We start from the raw sequence: 17,233 nt of genomic DNA on the forward strand, positions 1-17,233 counted from the left end.
CATGTTTCAACTGGTTCTTTCATTCACACACACACACACACACACACACACACACACACACACTGACAGGCACACACAGACAGGGAAACAGATGAACATACATAGGGGTCTCACAGAGCTGGGCCATAGGCACTTGCTGAGGGTTGGTCTAAAACACGGAAACTAGACTCGTTTTGAGGCGCTGGGGCTGACAGGAACCAGACTCGTTTGACTTAAAATAGAAATGTAGAAACTGAGCAGCTGAAGAGCGATTGATTTACATCCCACCTGGGTCTTTTGCATTAGAAATAGGAACTGGCGGTTTTTGGGTTTTTGAGATGTTGAACATTTTGCGCTGCACCCGAAGCCGGCGGGCACAGAAGCAGCGGCTGGAAAATCCGCGAAGCAGCGGCCAGGGGCCGCGAACAAACCCGAATCCCGGGACTCGCACGGGAACCGTCCAGCTCGCGGGCAAAACCTGCCCGAGTCCACCTGGGCTCCGCAGCTCGGAACTAGGCAGCGCCACGTGCGACTGGGGCGGGACTCGGGTGAGTGACAGGGGGGATTCTATGCCCCACGCAGCTCGGAACTTCCCGCTGCTCGGCTGGTCTTGTTCTTTTCCTGGGGGGCGGGCTGTGTCCGGCAGACTCCGGCCAGTGGGATGGGAGCGGGGATGGGGACGCTGCCCCCCGCCCCCGCTGGAAGGAGCCCGACCCAGAACCCAGCTTTGATTCTAGCCCCATCGACCGAACCTGGGTTTCCCGCCCACCGCTCCTCATCTCCTCCGCGGCAGAGGCCCCCTCCCTGCTCCCTGCTCCCGCACCGCACAGCAGAGCTGCCTTTGCTGCCCCTGGGGGGCCTCCCTCTCCATTGCCCCCCGTCACTGGCAGGGGGCGGGGCAGACTGTCCCTTTCATTGCGCCCCAGTTACTGCCCGCAGAGCAGCTGGGGCCGAGAGTTTAATCGGGCTGCGGGGCAGAGACTTGTCCAGAGTTGATGTCAATCCACTTTTCCACTTGTGCTTCAGTTGTGTGCTGAAGAAAAGGGGTTTCTCACTGGTAACCATTAACCCAGCTCACTCTGTGACTGAACACTGGATCTGGTGCACCATCTTGCTGCCTAGGCTGGTAATGTCACACTGTGACTAGAGACATCTATTGCTGCAATAACAGCTTAATATTTACAGATTCGTTTTCATTGCACATGTTAGAATTTAGTGTGTTAGGAGATGACGAGACCTTGCTCATTTACTAGATAATTAACTCTTTGCTGGTGACGTGTATCAAGCTGCATTAGGATGGTAACTGGAATATAGATAAACACAAAGCGGCACATGAAATTTATTTTTATTAAACAAACGTGCACCCCCTAGCATAGCCCCTGGGTCCTTCAGAGAATCAAGCCCTTTATACAGTACATGGCCTATTGTGCCTTATGTATAAAGCTTGACATGAAAAGTGAGAAGTTTTTCATTTGATTTCTTTCTTTTATATAGGAAAGCTGCCTTTATCTCAAAGTTTTTTATATGGGCTCATGGATTCAACATATTGAGTTTCTATTTAAATCTTTTGTAATAGATTATAATAAGCTTAGCCCTTAACTTACTATGTATTAATTCAGACTTCATTTTAAACAGGTTAATTTAAAAAAGGGGGAAAAATGTAATTCAAATAACAAAATGCAAAAAAAAAAAAAAAAAAAAAACCAAAAAAACCAAAAAACAATGTAAAGGTTTTTTTTTTTTCTGATGGTGAACAGAACCATTGAGGGCACCTGGCAGTCGGGCTGGGACATCTGCCACAGCTTGGAAACCACCTGTAGGCTCAGAGGACTCGTCTACACATACATCTGCATCTACTTAGTGGAGTGAAACTGGTGCAAGTGTGTATGTGGACACTCGTATTTCAGTTTATCTTCAAACTCTTCCTAAAGGACTTAAGCTAAATCAAATCAGCCTGGTTCAAACATTTGCACTGGTTTAACATCAGACAGTAAACTAAACCAGTGCAGATCTGAATATAGACAAGCCCTGAATCAGATGTCATGGCCCCTGAGATGGAGCTGATTGGAGTCCAGCATGTGTTCCAGGCTTGAGGTGTGAGAGGAGAGATGGAAGAAAGAGGGTGTCCCACTGATGTGGAACAGCAGCTAAAGGAGGCCCTTAACCAGTGTGAACCTGTGGAGAAAAGATGGGAGCCAGGCGATGGAAAGAGGCTGGGCAGAGTCACTGAGGCATGTCCAGAAGGGGATACTCTTTCAACGGTGTCTGAAACTGTTCAAACTACCACGTGTGGATGCAGCAGGAAACTGAGTGTGCCAGTGAGCTCCTATGGAACAGGTACCCAACTTGTCTCTGCTGCTTATACTTTGCGTGCCTGCATTTGGCCAAAGGTCTTGCAGTGGGCAGAGGTTGCTACCCCTCTGAAATCCTGGTCCCGCCCCCCCATCTCCCTCTGGTCCACATCACTTTTGTTCTCTGTGAAAAGTGAGAGGTGCACACCCAAACCATTGCACGGAGGCAAGACCCTGCGTGTGCATGAAAATGAACCCAAGTCTGGGGGTGGCAGGTAACACCATCTGCTCCTGCATTTTTGCTGGTGCAGCTGCTGTGCCTGCGAGAAGTGGCCCTGAGCTCTGGGGAAAGCTCTTCCTAAAGCTGCTGTGCAGGAAGAGGGGGATGGGGATGTTGAGATCTCCAAATCTCACACATGCTGGAGCTGGAAGCTTCATCTCCCATGGGGTGGCCAGGGGTCATTCCCCTGAGTACCCCTCTGTCGGTGTGTCACTGTCACTGATGGAAATCCCCTCTCTGTCCTGAGAATCAAGATTTCAAAGGAAACTTTCTTCAGACATGGTGAGTCAAGAGTTGCAGGGAGTCTGAGAGATCGGACCCTTGTGTGAACTCTAGGGCAGGGGTAGAGAGGCCAGTCCTTAGTCTAAGGGGACCTGGGACTTGCTTCAGACTCTCAGCACAGAGGTTCCTGTATGTGGGGCAGGAAGAAGATTGATAGATCTACTTGTACATCTGATGCCTTTGCTACTCTCCCCTCATGTAACTGCACTTAGATCTAGAGAAGGAGCCTTAGAAAACTCAGTGGGTCTGTCCCAGGATGGCTCCCCCAGGGTCTCCCAGTGACTCTTCTGTTAAATGCTGTGAACCTGACGATATTGTAGCTGCAAATAGAAAAACCGAACCCCATGTTTCTCAGATGGTCAGAGGCTGCAGTCTGTGCTGGGGATGTCTTCAGACAGCTCTGACACCAGATGGATTTTGCATGAGCTAAAGGGAGAGGCAGGGGTGAGTGGCCCAACCTCTGACTGGTCTCTGACTGCCTGACTTAATCCAGGGTTTGGGTGCATCTGAAGTAGAAAGGCAGAAGGAAATTAGGTCGACATAACAAACTACATTGCTCAGAGGTGTGAAAAATCCACAGCCTTGAAAGATTCAGTTTAAACCGATCTAACCGCTTGGGTAGACAGGACTAAGGCTGCCAGAAGAATTCTCCCATCAACCTCACTATCGCCTCTGTGGGAGGTGGAATAGCTACTCAGAAAGAAGCTCCCCCCTCTGGCCTAGGTAGTGTCATCACTGAAATGCTACAGCAGCAGGTGCAGCATTGAGTGTGTGGGGAAAGTCTGATTATTTTTTCAATCTACTTCTTCCCATTTGGGGCCAGAAAAAAGGTGAGTGCGTGACACATTCCCAGCACTTCTCTCCTCTGGTCAACTGTGAGCCGAGAGTCAGTCTGGGTAGCAGATCTGAGTCTATGCAGGAGCAGTGGGAGAAATTCAACAGTCCAGTGGTATCTTCTAGTCCTAGGATCCATTTAACTATGTAATGGTTGGGTGAGTGTAAGGGTGATTTGGGACTGGGCAGTTTATTATTGTGTTTAGCCCTCGGACTGGAGGTGTAGTTACTGTCTGTACACCGGGGGGGGGGGAGGGGGGGGAAGCACTCTGGGAGTCACAATAGAGACTTGCTCAATCAACATTCAGGCACTGATCCTGTTAATATGTCTGCACTCCAGAAGCTCTCAGACTTTGTCTCTTTCAGGCTCTGGGTCTAACGTCAAGCTCAGGAAATGTGCTTCCTGGCAAGTCCTAGTGCCAGTTACAGTCCCAGTTCTGATCATCATCGCTACCCTAGCAGCATTTCTAGCAGGTAAGGGCCTGGCCCACCCAGTCTCTGCTCCCCTGTTTCTGGGGAGGCAGGGAAGTGACTAACCAGTGAATCCAGTGGGTCTAAAATGGCTTGTCCTGACTTAGCTGTTAGACATAATAACTCTGCCTCTGAGCATTAACCTACTGCACTGGCCCTTCCAATGTGTCCTTGGAGTTAGACCCAGGGTTACATTTCAGAGACAGTGGTGTTTTGAGGGTCTCCAGCGCCCAGGGACCAAGCTCACATTTGTGCCCTCCTCACGTCCCTCTTCGCGTAAGGCAGGAGGGGTCTCAGTGCCTCTCCCCAGGTACCGCAGGGAGGGGGGTCTGTACCTGTGGAGGGGCATGAGGTGTGCAGCGGGGGGGGCTCAAATGCAGACTTGGGTCTGCCAAGCCCCGATCCCAGCACTTACCTGGCACACACCACCCGCCTACCCCCTGCAGGCCTGCACCCCAGTGTCAGCTCGGAAGGGGGCAGTGGGCCGGCCCTTCACAACATGTGTGGGAAGAGGCGCTGGGGGTGCTCCTCAGAGCCTCCTGCATCTCCAGCCCTCCACCTGTTGCGAAGGGTCAGCCAGCCATGAACCCCCCCTGCATTTCAGCCCATCACGACGGGTGGTGGGTGAGTGGGGTTTTCAAAAGGATGTAGCCAGAGTCGAGGGGCATGCCATGAAGGTTGCGGGCTGCGGGGCTGGAGCCGTGAGTAGCTGCGCTCCGGGCTGGTCTTTCACAGTGGGTGGAGGTCATCAGAGCCTCCTGTGTGTCCTAAAGGGCTAACCTGCCACCCCACCGCAAGCCAGCACCCGGGGGCCTGCCCCCCCCTCCCCATGCCACTCTTCAGGGAGGCTTTCCAAGGAGGTTGCATAACTCCGTCCCTGCCGCTGCACTGGGGGAAGAAGGCGGGGGTGGGGCTTTCAAAAGGAGGTTACCAGAGTCGAGTGCCCCCGAATTTCCCTGAGTGAGTTGGGACAGACTTTCTGAAGGCTGTTGGGGCAAGTCCCAGCTGAAACGTCTCTTTAAAGGGTGACTTGGGCACTGAACCTTTTTAATTCACCTCTTAAACTCACAGCTGGTTCCCATTTCTGAGCTTCTGGTGCCAACTAGTGGCTATTCATGTCTCTGCAAACAGCACTTTGTAAAACTAATTCACATGGCTCCTAAACCTCTGCACAGGCTTCTTTTAAGCCTTTCAAATTCTCTGAGCTGTGCTAATCCCCCCCACCCAGAGCTGGGAACATCCCTCGAATTTTTACGGGTACAGACTCTTACATTAAACACATCTCTGCTGGGCTGGCTCTAGCATCAGATTCTCTGGGAGCCTGTCCCTTGCACAGATTAGTGCCATCAGGGTTTGTTCTCTAATGTGAGTCCAATCCCATCTTCATCCCAAGATCCATCTGTAAAGCACAGAGCCTGGCTGGGGAGCCAGCTGGCTGAGTTAGCAGGATGTCTCTGGGTTAGCTGACCCAACGTCCCCACAATCTTTATTTTTATTTGGTTTGAATATTCGTCTGTTTGAGCCACTGGGTAATGCTCCCCCTACCTGCCTGCTCCATGCCTTCTTGGTGCATCTGGTGTTATCACACTCTGCTCTTGGTTGCTTGTTAGCTGCAATTTCAGTTAATTGGACCACCAAAACTAAGCCACTAAAGAGGACGGGGTCAGTTGCCCATCTTGTTTCAAATTTCCTCACTCAGCACAGCTGCCAGGGGTGTAAGGAGCAGCCTGGATCTGGGGGATTCTCTCCCCTCATTCACTCAGATACAGAATCTGGCTAGTTGGACGCAGTCTCTGACCCTGTATTACCTACCTCATTTTCAGTGGAAAAATCCAAACCACCTCTGGCTGCTCCGGCCTCCCTTGCTGGGCCCTGCTGCCCGGAGGGCTGGATCGGATACCGAGGGAAATGCTATTATTTCTCAGAGACTGAAGGGAACTGGACCTACAGCCAGAGCCAGTGCTCTTCACTCAGTGCCTCCTTGGCTGGGATCGACAGTGAGCAGGAAAAGGTGAGCGAGCGGCAGACGCTTTATCTGAACAGATGGGGCTTGGCTGCCCTGGAATCAGGCTGGGCTCAGCCCCAGGGTCCCAGAAATTGCCCTGTTGCCTCTTATGCTGGGAAACCTGAGAGTGTTTCTGGCAGCCAAATCCCAGCCCTGGCTAGAGCTGGGCTCACAGTCAGGAGTCACGGGGATCCCTCACTCCCAGCCCACCCTCCTCTTCCCCAGAGCCCCTGGTGGGAGGATCGGTCTCTGTAGGGCTGGGCTGGCCCTGGCCACTGGCTGCCTGTCGAGAACCTGCCTCCCCAGCTCACCACAGGCAGTGACTCCTTGGGGGGGCTCCGTGTCCCTATCCGGGGAAGCACTAAGGCTCTTGGACTCTGCTGGGAGTGAGCTCGGCCCTTCCTCAGAGCAGGTCCTGCCTGTTTGGCTGAGCGGGGGCGCTATATGCAACGTGCTGGGAAGGATCCTGGTAGGTGCCAGCAACACCAGAGTTGCCCAGACTGGAGAAGGACAGGGGCAGGTCTGTCCATGTAAACATGGATGTGGGGATGGAGATCGAGGGGGGTGAATGTGGCCTCTGAGCAGCCACAGCTCCTGCACGTGTCCCCAGGCTCCCAGCTGAGCAGGTCCCAGTCTGATGGGGCTTCCAGCAAACTGGGATTCTCGGTCAGCGATTGGCTCACTGGCCGAGGCTGCTGTCACAGGGCGGAGCTGCCAGCTGCTGTCCTGATGGCCCTTCGCTTGCCAGCTCTGACTCCTTCCAAACCTAGAAGGGGCCGGTGGAGGGAAGAACTGTTGCTCTATCACAGCGGTTCTCAACCTTTTTTTCCTGAGTACCACTCGGGTCAGGTACAGTTGGGTCAAGTACCACTTCACCTGATTGTACCTGGCCCGAGTGGAACTCGGTAAATAAGTGGGGGGAACACTTTCGGCAGCGGCAGGGATATGTGGAGTGATCAATGCCCGCCGTTGAAATCCTGCCACCATTTGACCGTTTTCGGCGGCAGGGTGGGTGGGACCTTCGGCGGCAGTGGGCTTTCTCAGTGGCGGCGGGGGGGGGGATTCGGCGGCGGCAGGGTTTCTCAGCGGCGGCGGGGGGAGGGGGTTTGGCGGCGGCGGCGAGCTTCCGCGGCAGCAGCGAGGGTAGGGATTTGGCGGCTGAATCGGCGGCGAGGTTCACCTCGCAAACCACCGAGCCATCTTCCGCGTACCACCGGTTGAGAACCGCTGCTCTAGCAGAATCCTGTCTTGTGACCCACAGCTAGTTCGTTTAGACTGTGACTTGTTCTCAGCCTCCCTGTGGCCTGGGCTGGGCTGGTGTTGTCGGACCTGGGGCTCTCAATTGGCAAACTACATGTGGCCCATCCAAACCTGAACTTCTGAGCAGTGGCCACACAGAGCAGGGCAGGCGAGCACCACAGCCAGGGGCCTAAATATAATCTGGTTTGTCTGATTTTGCAGGATTTCCTGCTGCGCTATAAGGGCTTCTTTGACCATTGGATCGGCCTCCAGAGGGAGCCGGGCCAGCCCTGGAGATGGCCCAATGGCACCGAATTCGACCTCCGGTGAGTCCCTTTCACTCTAGTAACGTTGCCAGTGTTAGCTCACAGGTGTCGCTGTGCTGCCAGTGGAACAAGAATTTATCAAACCATGGGGGGTGTTTGTGAGAATGTGTCTGGATTCTTCCCCCAACATTTGAGGCCCCAGTGCAGTGTTGTCATTCTTATTTGTATTAGTGAAATGCCTTAGGAGCCCTAGACCAGGGCCCCATTGTGCTAGGCAGTGTACAAACACAAAAGAAATTTCAGAGAGGGTGCCACACAGAGTGTGTATGAGTGACCAGTGGAATCTCCCCTTTGGGGTTGAATGGTTTCTTCCCCAAATGGTTTACAATATGGCACAGTCCTGGACACGGGGAAGGCTGCTGCTCCATTGGAGTGGACATTAACCAGAGCTCCCTTCCCCCCAGTGGGCTGTCTCAGTGGAAGTTAAACCCCTTAACTCTTCTGAACTGCGTAGTATGGAGACTAGCGTCTGCTCTGCACTGTTGGTGTAACTTGAGGGTCTCTCCCTTGGAAGGTGCTAGAGCGAAATCTCATTTCACTATTAAGAGTCTGTCCTGATGCCCCTATGGACTGAAACAGGCTCACAACACTCTGACAGTCCCAGAGCTGCCTGGGGAGGATTGTATCAAACTCTTCCATGGGGAGCTGCTGCGGTTTGCTGCCATGTGAGAGAGGCCTATGGAATCGCTCTCCTTTGGGCCAAATGGGACTGGAGAGAAATCTGGGTCTAGGTGAGAGCCTCAGGCAAAGCTGAGTGGCAGGCAAGTCATGCCAAATATCTACCCAGCATAAAGAGATCACTGGAAGCCCCAGCTGTTGTTTTTCAGCCCCTTCCCCCTCTCCCTGCCCTGCAGTACCTGCTATCTTCCTACACTCTTACTTTCTCCTTTGCCAAGGAGGAGTCTGAAATGGGGCAGATGTCCCTGGTTGCAGCTCCTCCCTTTGCTGACCTGCCTGTGTGTGTAAGTGATGGAGAATGCCCAGCACTCCCTGACTCCAGCCCCTGCTGTCTGTGTTGCAGGTTTCCAATAAGAGGAGGAGGCGACTGTGCATATCTGAGTGATGAGAACTGGGTCAGCAGCTCGAGGTGTGGCACAAAGAGACTCTGGATCTGCAGCAAACCTGATGCCCTTACAATGGGAGAAGGGACGTGACATGGAATCACAAGTTTGAGACTTGTGTGGACTTTGGAGTTCACAGGCCTTTCTGTGAGTGTCCCTCTGCAGTGCTTAGCTCCTGTTCCCCTGCACACTCACAGAACTCTCAGATTTGCTATTCCCAAAGGACTCGTACACACGAGCTTACAAAGTTCAACTTGGGGTCACCCCTGTGGTTAATGCACAGCACCTCGGTAAACTTACCTTGGTTTGCACTATAAATATATTATCAGTGAACAGAAATTCAAGTGAGAGAGAGAGAGAGAGAGAGAGGGAATGTGACACTCCGTGCCTCAAAGCTGCCCCCTGGAGCCCCATATTCAGCAGTGTCCTAGAATTGTTTGGTACAAAATGTGCCTTGAGGTTTCATTTTGAAAGTCTTGTTTGGTTCAACATTTACATCCTGTTGGATTGTATGTACGATCTTTGTACATGAAGTGATGAAGTGGTGCTGTGCATGTTACTAAAATATGTTATGAGGTGGGAAACCCCCAAAGCCAGCCTGTCAGGTGTAGCAATGGCGTGAATGGCCAGACAGCATTAATGGCTCACTGACACCCAACAAGGAGAGAATTAACTATCTCAAACTGCTATATGCTTACTCTCTCATGGTAGTCAATGGATACTGCTTGACCATTGGGGGTGGACCATGGGTGGACTGGGCATCTGGCAGTTCTGGTGCACTCAAGGGCTGGTGGGCAAATCTGCTCAGGTTACAAAGGCTAGTGCATGTCGACTTGCCTTTGAAATGGTAAACTGAATATTGAACTTTGCACTGGCCAGGCTTCTGACCAGCTCCAGACGGTACAGTTCTCAGGTGCAGGGCTGAAGACTTGGAGGGGAAGTGGCTGTTGCCTCTATTTTTGGTTCATGAATGGCTGGAGAAAGAATTCATGTAACTCAGTTGGGTGTGTCCCAGCCTGTGTAAGTGCATTACCTCCTAGAGGTTTGTAGCTTGCTATCAGCATCACAGTGAGACAACAACCCACATGCTTTTTAGAGTCTAAACTTAACCCCCAAGGCATTCTCCTGTCTCCTACAAACTAGTTTTATCTCTAGTCCTTTTCCCAGCATTTTTAGCCACGCTACTTGAGATCCTTCCCTTCCTAAAATCAAGCCCACTGGCACCTTGTCCTCACAGATTGAAGGATGCCAGGGTGTGTCTCTGCACTCCTCAATATCCCAGACTAAACCTTGGACCTTCACCTGAAAACAGCGTGCCTTTTCCCCAGCTTTTTACCTTTTCCTGTTAGTTTCCTTCTGAAGTCTCCATCAGCTCTTTGTTAGGATTTCACTCAGGATGCTAATAGATTCCTTTTGTAAGACACACAAAGGCCCATCATGAAGATAAATGTCACCTCCTATCTGCAGAAGTTTCTCTTCAGGTAGGTTATCTTCAAATGACCTGCCTTTAACAGGGCCTAGAGAACATACTTTCCAGCATCCATGCACAACTTCTCATGTGTTCTCTAGACATGCATCTCACAATGGCTATTCATAGGGGCCGACCTAGACATGCTACAGGCCAAAGCCTTCCTACCTCAAGACAAGTTTCTATCCCTGGTATTGCTTATAGACACAGCTTAATGCAGCCCTCAGGTGCCAGCAGGTGTGTCTCCAGCTCCTGGGGCGTATGGCAGCCAGCCTAGTGGTGATTCCACACACCAGCAGCTGTGGTTTGGCTCAGTTGACAGACTGGGCAAAGCCCTGTCGCTGCCCACCAGGATCAGGAACTCCCTAGACTGGTGGAAGAAGCTGCCAATGCAGGCAAAGGGATCCCCTTTCTCCAGACATCACCTCGTAGGATGGGGTGAGCATTTAAATAGCCTCACAGTGCAAGGCAAATGGTCACCTGTAGAGATATCCCTGCATATCAATCTTCTAGAGTTGAGAGAGGTCAGGAACACCGGTGCCCACTGTCTCTCACTGATAATAGGATTGCATATTGTGACAGGGCCAGACCTGATGGCTACAGGTAAGTAGTGGAGGGAATCTATATTAGCCCCCAGAATTAACAAATCCCTGTTCCCTGGGTGATCCAGCTGGGGCTACTCTGGGGCAATTAGGCCAATTAGGCCAGCTGAGGCCAATCAAGGAGCTTGCCCCAGCAGTTAAAAACCTCCCTGTCAGGCAGATGGGAGTAGCTGGAAGGGAGTTAGGAGAAGAAGCAGAGCGGAGGGGAGGAGAGCTGCTACAGGACCTGGAGCAGCCACTGCCACCTTACAACCCCAAAGGTACCAGAGACAAGAGGGGGTACCTGTCTGGCTACGGCCAGGGACCCAAGGCACAGGCCTGAGGGAGAACCCCTCCCCACCCAGTTCTGGGAAGCAGATTGCGAGCAGTGGGGCCAAGGACAGGTGATTCAGGGAAGGGAGTATGTCACGGACTGGGCAGTTTGGAGACTACTCCACTCAGGGTCCGGGGCAGAGGGCAGGACCGGGCCCCCCCAGCTCCCACCCAGGCATATCATAGTTGTAGCCAAAGAGGGCACAGTACCCACAAAAGGGCTGAACAAGCCACACTTGCCACAGTGGTATCAGAAGTGGGATTTTAGTGCCCAGCGGCTGAGAGAGAGACACAAAAAAAACCAAAGCAGAAAGACAAGTGAGTGGAGGGGAAATTTCTTTTCCTCTGTTCACCATAATGGAAGACGTGGTAAAGGCTCTCGTACAGGCCACGGCAACCCAGCAAGAGGCCACCAGGGCCCAGTTGGCCACCCAACAGGAATCGGCGCGGCTTCAGCAGGAGACCAACCAGTTGCTGATCAACCAGGCCAACCAGGATCAGGCTCTCTTACAAGAGGTAGTGGCCCACCTGAAGACCCTGAACCCCCAGGACCTGAGATAACATGCGCACTACGGGCCACCAGGTATTTACAGAAGATGACAACTGGGGATGATGTTGAGGCATACCTCCTTATCTTTGATAGGATAGCCGCACGTGAGGCGTGGCCCCTGGCCCTGTGGGCTGGTATTCTTGCCCCCTTTCTATGTGGAGAAGCCCAAAAGGCCTACTATGACCTACCTGCAGCAGCGACAGCTGACTATTGCCAACTTAAAACAATGATCCTGGCTTGATTAGCAGTGACAGCAGCTGTGCGGGCCCAGAGGTACCACGACTGGAGGTATCAGGAAGGCAAGGCCCTGCGCTCACAGCTGTTTTATCTCGCCCACCTCGCCCAGAAGTGGCTGCAGCCAGAGATCCACCGCCCTGAGAAAATCCTAGAAATTCTCGTGATCGACCGGTACATGAGGGGGTTACCATCAGACCTCCGTGCTTGGGTAGGGCAGAATGACCCCTCGTCCTACGATGAGTTAGTTGCCCTAGTAGAGTGATGGGTAACTGCCAGAGGCCTTTCCCGGACAGCCAGAGAGGACATGCCCCAGGGCAAACGGCCGATCCCAGTTCCTGGAACCCAGACCACCAAAAGTCTGGGGAGGACCAAGGGGAAGATGAGGGAGACGGAGGGCCCACCGGAGGCTACTAAGAGAGAGGGCCCCCTGGGCAGGGGAAATGGGGGCTGACCTCCTAGTGCTAAGGACAAAGTGGTACCCCAAGCCTCCTACTGGTGCTATGTATGTGAGGAGTAGGGGCACATAGCAGCCCAATGTCCCAATGCAGAGGAGCCCATGCAGTGTAACCTGGGGCACTGGGCAGACTCCTGCAGCCTGATTCACCTTGTGGGAGTGGAATTAACCCCACATAGGTATACAAGGCCTGTACAAGTAAACGGAGTCGAGACTCTGGCATTGGTGGACTCCGGGAACGCCATCACCCTCATTTCAGGGAAATTTGTGAAACGTAGCCAACTATTACAAGCCAAGCGCACAGGAGTAACGTGCGTCCATGGGGCAGTTAGCTATTACCCGACTGTCCCAGTGAATATTGAGGCTCAGGAAGGGGTCACAAGGGTGATGGCGGGGGTGGTTCCCCGGCTCCCGTATCCCATCCTCATAGGAAGAGACTTTCTGGGGTTTGGAACTTTACTTCCCCTGGAGGGCTCGGAAGAAGGGGAGGGCCCTGAGTCTACTGGACTAGCTCCCCCTGATAGCCAACCCCCGATATTCTCTGAGTTCGCCCAGGATCTATTTCTGGCCTCTGGGATGGGCTGAAAGACCAGGGTGGAGAGGAAGGCCGCTAAGGCTCTGGGTACCAGGATCTTGTTCCAGGGCATAAAACCTGCCTTGGTAGGTAGGCATACCCAGGCTGCAGTTAGAGAAGCTGCCTCGAGAGAGGAAGATCCCAAAGCAGGCCCTGAGCTAGATCTCCCCGCCCCAGAGGAAAGGGCGGAGTTGGGCCTACCAGAGCTGGGACAACTAAACCCAGTACGAGAGAACTTCAGCCGTGACCAGGTCGAAGACTCCAGATATAACAATGCCCGAGAGGAAGTGGCAGAGATCGAGGGGGTGCCCGTAGAAGGAAAAACACGGGGACCAGGGCCGTACTTCATGATGAGGGGGGACTTGCTGTATCGGGTCACGGAGGTGAATGGAGAGAAGATACCACAGCTCCTGGTGCCCCAGAAGCACCAACGAGCCGTGCTGAACTTGGCCCACAGCCACCTCTTTGGAGGACATTTAGGCGTGGAGAAAACCCTGGTCCGGATCCTGAGGCGGTTCTTTTGGCCCGGTGTGCATGAAGAGGTTCGGCGCTATTGTGCAAGCTGCCCTGAGTGCCAGCTACATAGCCCCCAGCCCCACTTCAGGGCCCCTTTGGTGCCCCTCCCCATCATGGAAGTCCCCTTCGAGCGGATCGCCATGGATCTGGTGGGTCCCTTGGAAAAGACGACCCGGGGGCACCAATACATTCTCGTTGTCCTCGACTATGCCACCAGATATCCGGAAGCCGTTCCCCTGCGGAATACTACCTCTAAGGCGATCGCGACGAAATTGGTGAGGATTTTTGCCCGGGTGGGGCTACCCAAAGAAATATTGACGGACCAGGGGACCGCATTTATGTCCAGACTGATGAAGGACTTATGCATTCTGCTTCATGTACGGACCCTACGAACTTCTGTTTACCACCTGCAGACTGACGGCCTTGTGGAAAGATTTAATAGGACTCTCAAGGCCATGATAGGGAAGGTGGTGAGTCGAGAGGGCAAAGACTGGGATGCCTTGCTGCCGTATCTCATGTTCGCCATCCGGGAGGTTCCCCGGGCCTCCACAGGGTTCTCCCCCTTTGAACTCCTGTATGGACGCCACCCCAGGGGTATCCTGGACATCGATAGGGAAATTTGGGAAGGGGAGACCACCCCAGGGCAGAATGTAATCGATCACGTGCTCCAGATGAGGGACCAAATAGCCCAAGTCACCCCCATTGTATGGGAACATTTAGAGAAAGCCCAGGGGGCCCAGCAGATCCACTATAATCGCCACGCCGTGGTTCGGTGATTTCAGCCGGGAGACCAGGTGATGATACTGGTACCTACTGCGGAAAGTAAGCTACTGGCCCACTGGCAGGGGCCCTATGAAGTGATCGAGCCTGTGGGGGAAACCAACTACAAGATACGACAACCAGGGCGCCGCAAGCAGGAGCAAATCTACCATGTTAACTTATTGAAACCCTGGAAGGCCGGAGAAGTATACATGACCCTACCCTAGGCAGTAGAACCACCCGAGCAAGTGAGGATATCCCCTGACCTAACGCCGAATCAAAAGGCCGAGGCGTCAGAGATGGTAGAACAGAATCAAGATGTCTTTTCAACTAAGCTGGGTTGGACAACAGAGGTTTTCCACCAGATCATCACAACACCCGGGGCCAGGGTCACGATAAGGCCCTACAGAGTTCCAGAGGCTAAAAGGAAGGAAATTAAGACGGAGGTAGAAAAGATGTTGGAGCTGGGGATCATAGAGGAATCTCATAGCCAGTGGGCTAGCCCAATCATGCTGGTGCCTAAGCCTGATGGCACTAAACAGTTCTGCAATGACTTTCGCTGACTGAACGAGGTTTCACAGTTTGATGCATACCCCATGCCCTGCATAGATGAACTCGTGGACCGACTGGGCAAGGCCCGGTTCCTGACCACCCTCGATCTGACCAAGGGATATTTGCCTCCTTGGCTAGAGGGATTTGCTAAGGCGAAAACTGCTTTCTCCACAGCAGACGGGCTGTTCCAATACACTGTCCTCCCCTTTGGATTACAGGGAGCCCCCGCCATCTTCCAGCGCCTAATGGACAAGCTGCTACGGCCCCATGCTGAATATGCCGCGATGTACCTGGACGATGTGGTCATCCACACCCCAGACTGGAAACCCACCTAAGGAAGGTGGAAGGAGTCTTGAACACCCTGAGACAGGCTGGCCATACTGCAAATCCTGCCAAGTGCGCCATAGGACTTGCTGAGGCTAGGTATCTCGGATACGTCGTAGGGCAGGGTGTGGTTCGGCCTCAGCTAAGCAAGCTGGAAGCAATCCAGAGCTGGCCCCGGCCTAATCGAAAGAAGCAGGTCCGGGACTTCTTAGGGGTGGTGGGGTACTACCGGCGGTTTATCCCCCACTTCGCCTCCAGAGCCAGTCCGCTGACTGACCTGATAAAGGCCCAAGGCCCAGACATGGTGCGATGGACCCCCCGAGGCAAGGAAGCCTTCAAAGATTTACGGACTGCCCTCTGCAGTGACCCCATCCTTCTCGCCCCAGACTTTACAAAAGAATTTATTTTGCAAACGGATGCCTCCGAAGTAGGCCTGGGGGCAGTCTTGTCACAGATGGTAGGGGATGAGGAGCACCTGATAATGTACCTCAGCTGAAAACTTCTCCCAAGAGAGCAGAGATATGCGGTCGCAGAAAGGGAATGCCTTGCCATCAAGTTGACTATGGAAGCCCTCCGTTATTACCTGATGGGGCACCACTTTACCTTCATGACCGACCACGCGCTCCTCCAGTGGATGCAGCGGACCAGGGAGAAGAATGCCCATATGACCAGGTGGTTCTTGTCCCTCCAGCCCTTCCGATTCACGATACAACACAGGCTGGTAGTCACCATGGAAATGCAGATGGCTTGTCCCGGGTTCACTGCATGTCATCCCATGTTACCCAACCCGGTGGGATTGAGTGGGGGAAGGATGTGTGACAGGGCCAGACCTGATGGCTACAGGGAGTAGTGGAGGGAATCTATATTAGCCCCAGAATTAACAAATCCCTGTTCCCTGGGTGATCCAGCTGGGGCTACTCCGGGGCAATTAGGCCAGCTGAGGCCAATCAAGGAGCTTGCCCCAGCAGTTAAAAGCCTCTCTGTCAGGCAGACGGGGACAGCTGGAAGGGAGTTAGGAGGGGAAGCGGAGCGGAGGAAAGCTGCTACAGGACTTGGAGCAACCACTGCTACATACTACAACCCCAAAAGATACCAGAGACGAGGGGGTACCTGTCTGGCTACAGCCAGGGACCCAAGGCACAGGCCTGAGGGAGAACCCCTCCCCACCCAGTTCCAGGAAGCAGACTGCGAGCAGTGGGGGCAAGGACAGGCGACCCAGGGAAGGGGGTAAGTCACGGACTGGGCAGTTTGGAGACTACTCCACCCAGGGTCCCTGGGTCGGGGCCCAGGGCAGAGGGCAGGACCGGGCCCCCGCCCCCCCTGCTCCCACCCAGGCATATCATAGTCGTAGCCGAAGAGGGCACAGTACCCACAAAAGGGCTGAACAAGCCACCCTTGCCACAATATAAATATCCTAATGGACAACATAGTCTGCATCTCTTATATCAACTGCTGAGGGGGAGGGGAAACAGTGGGCAGATCGCCCTCTCTTTGCACAGAGGCAATTAAACTATGGAACTAGTGCATCGCTCACAACATCACCTTGTCCACGGCTGACTTCTCAGATACACAAAACACAATGGGACAAGCTCAGTCGCACATTCCTGCATGACCACAAATGGGAGATGCACCTGTCAGTACTTCACGACTTATTCAGACAGTGGGGAACATCATCCACAGATCTGGTTGCCACTTACCAGAAGAAGAAGTGTCTGTGATTCTGTTCTAGGGCAGGGATAGGACAGCACTCTCTGGGCGATGCCCTCCTTCTCCCGTGGGACCAGGGCCTTCTTTATGCCTTCCCCCTCTGTGTCCTCTCCTGCTGAAGGTCCTGCTGAAGTACAAGAGGGACGGAGCTCATGTAATTCTGATTGCTCCCTCCTGTTTGTTGCAATGTTGTGTATGGTTATGAGGCTTCGCTACGTAAAATTCCCAAATATGTGTCTAATGGTTTGAGACAGATCTAGGCAAAATTCTGCAGAGCTAAAGAGTGTGCTCTGCCGAGATGGAGGGTTTGTTATTTGAGATCTTGGTGTTGAGAAAGGAGCAGCCTGAGGAGGAAGTGCCCACACAATCGTTTATTCAAACAGCGCTTAAGCTGTGAGAGTTACAAATCT

At 53.2% G+C, this 17,233-nt stretch overlaps 1 protein-coding gene across 1 annotated transcript; it reads left to right on the top strand.

The window, feature by feature from the left end:
• Nucleotides 1-2,087: 2,087 nt before the first annotated feature.
• Nucleotides 2,088-8,902, top strand: LOC137163250 (C-type lectin domain family 2 member D-like). Its single transcript, XM_067563426.1, has 5 exons — nucleotides 2,088-2,316; nucleotides 4,033-4,140; nucleotides 5,961-6,148; nucleotides 7,604-7,707; nucleotides 8,729-8,902. Exons 1-5 carry the CDS (start codon nucleotides 2,088-2,090, stop codon nucleotides 8,859-8,861), a joined length of 762 nt encoding a protein of 253 aa, XP_067419527.1. The 3' UTR covers nucleotides 8,862-8,902.
• Nucleotides 8,903-17,233: the final 8,331 nt, after the last annotated feature.

The sequence above is a fragment of the Emydura macquarii genome, unplaced genomic scaffold (assembly GCF_026122565.2).
Source record: "Emydura macquarii macquarii isolate MOO-44397 ecotype Brisbane River unplaced genomic scaffold, CSIRO-AGI_Emac_v2 contig_2484, whole genome shotgun sequence".
Classification (NCBI taxonomy): domain Eukaryota; kingdom Metazoa; phylum Chordata; order Testudines; family Chelidae; genus Emydura; species Emydura macquarii.